Here is a 2,292-nt window from a genome sequence, read left to right as displayed (position 1 = left end):
ATTGAGCTGACTATTACTTCATGTGATAAGGGAGTTGCCAGATCCAGCAGTTTTTGCGACCCAGATCTTTTCCTTGTTTCCAGTCCATTAAAACCTGATGTGGTGCAGCTGTAGGCCCTGGAGATCCCCTACATACACTTACCAAAGGACCAAGCTGCTAGAGTTCCCATTCCCAGGTCAGCAGAGAAGCTTAAGGGACTTCCCAAGCAGACACATGTATACGAGCAGACACACTGCACAGCCCAATGCAGGTAGAGCACAGCCCTTGCCAGCACCTCTCTAAACACCGACAGCACTGACACAAACAAGCATATGAGTACCACACATGCTAACTTAGTCCCTTTCAGCACATGCAGGCTGGAGGGAGACTGACAGAAAATGGGTGTCAAGAGGAATTAGTAAGAAAAGGGTAGACATGCCTTAAGAAAAAGCAGTGTATTGCTGGTGTAATTCAAGCACGCATGTGACCCTACATTATTTTTCTGGCAGAAATAATTGACTCATTCCTTGCTCTGTCATGAAATAAATGAATGAATACAGACAGACTTTCTTCCTCTATAATTTGGGAATTGCTCCTGTGCAGCTCCCAAGACTGCTTTACCTCCTGCTGCATGCCATCTTATTAGTTATTCTGTTGCTGTCAAACCTATTTAGATTGTACCCTCACACCACTTCAAAAACTGACATGTATTTTCACTGAAGAATAAGTTAGTTCTTAAACCAGAATTTGAGGAAGAAAAAGAAAAAAAATATATTAAACTTTATTGAAAGGTCTTCTTATAGAAAAACCAAAGCATTCAACACAAGTTTGAAAGCAGAAGAATCTGAACATTAATTTCTCTCCAAGATTCTACTACAGTTTAGCTTCAGTCCAAAAGTTCAGATCATGACCTCATAACAAGCTGTCCTGAGCCAAATGTGCCTTTTCTTACTGCTTCCCCTGCCCTCACATACAGTAGTTTTGTGGCTGCACATGTTGAAGACCCAACCTCAGAAGCTTTTCAGATAAGAATGCTTATTGAAAAAAGAACCATGGGAGGACTGATCTAATATCATGACATTAAAGAAATAAATCCAGCAGTGATCAATTAGTTTGGTTTACATGAAAAAATTTTTTTTAAGTTGTCTTCTGATGCAAACACAAAGTAGTACAAAACCAAGGACACATGCAGCAGGTCCAGCAAAGCAGCTAGTACCTATAGACCTGTGAGAAGGTAAATGAGTCCAGAATATTGAGGTCTTGGAATGGCTGATGTCTCATGAGGATGCCATTGCTGACACCAGCCAAGAACTCCAAGATGCTTAGCAGAGTACAACACCAAAATATGTACATCATGGCGAAACGCAACTGGTCTTCCAGCTTCTTTAGACAGCCTTCTGGAGAAAGCTGCTCCACATGGCCTAAGTCTCCCTTACAGTGAGGATGCTTCTCCTTACAGCAGCTTTCAGGGACACAAGCTGGATGATACCAAGAAGATGATGCCTTTAGCCAGTCTGTGTAGTTGTGGACCCCACAACACCGCAGCTTCCTCTGCATCACATCCACAGCACTGCTTCCAGGATCCTGGGAACACGTCCAATTGTGCTGGTGAACAAGGTAACCCATAGCACTTTCCAGCTGAGAAGATGTCCTAATACAGTAAGAATGTGCCAGAACTGCTGAAGACATTTCCAGGCAAAGAAGGAGCAGCAGCAAATACATGAGAGTCCCTTGCTTATTGCGGGAACACTTAACAGAAATAGAGACAGCCAAAACTCCAGTAGGCAGCAATGTAAGTGCAGTTGCAAGAGCCAACCAACCAGGGAGAGACAAGTAAGACTCCGGAAATAAATATCTGTAGTTCCTGAACATCAGGATCACCAAAACTCCCCCAAAGGCCTGAGCTGCAGCAGTACCCCAGAAGATGAAGCCTAAGAACTTCAGCAGAGATTGAGCAAAGGACCTGAAATAGGCATCCTCATGGCACCACAAAGATAGCCACCCCACCGCAGCCCTAACCCTCCTCATTCTGCTTGCTCCAGCTACCTTTAACCCTCATCACCACCATTTAAGAGGCTTCCGCCCCACTTACCCAGGTGCAGCAGATGACATTTCCACCTAAAAACAATTTGCAAGAGAGCAGCTCTGATGAGACTCCTTTAGGACAAAGACTATGCCCTGCATCAGCTTAACCACATGCTGCTGCTGCAGCTTGTTCAGCACAGCCTGCAGAAACCAGGGAAGTATGTGCCCAGTTTGCTGTGGAGGGTCCCTTACACTGCTGTCATTGGAGACATTTGCACTTGAAGGAC

General features: G+C 44.5%; 1 protein-coding gene across 1 annotated transcript; it reads right to left on the bottom strand.

Annotated features, from left to right (window-relative positions):
- Window positions 1-726: 726 nt before the first annotated feature.
- Window positions 727-2,027, bottom strand: LOC138103777 (tetraspanin-3-like). Its single transcript, XM_069002344.1, has one exon. The coding sequence runs from the start codon at window positions 2,006-2,008 to the stop codon at window positions 1,190-1,192; it is 819 nt and encodes a 272-aa protein (XP_068858445.1). The 5' UTR covers window positions 2,009-2,027; the 3' UTR covers window positions 727-1,189.
- Between the last annotated feature and the right edge of the window lie 265 nt (window positions 2,028-2,292).

The sequence above is a fragment of the Aphelocoma coerulescens genome (genome assembly GCF_041296385.1).
Source record: "Aphelocoma coerulescens isolate FSJ_1873_10779 chromosome Z unlocalized genomic scaffold, UR_Acoe_1.0 ChrZ, whole genome shotgun sequence".
Taxonomy (NCBI): Eukaryota; Metazoa; Chordata; class Aves; order Passeriformes; family Corvidae; genus Aphelocoma; species Aphelocoma coerulescens.
The sequence above is the reverse complement of the archived record's forward strand: the minus strand, read 5'-3'. Positions and strand labels throughout refer to the sequence as shown.

Coding starts and splice junctions, on each gene's coding strand:
- LOC138103777 (XM_069002344.1), bottom strand. CDS start 2,008: ATGAGGAGGGTTAGGGCTGCGGTGGGGTGGCTATCTTTGTGGTGCCAT.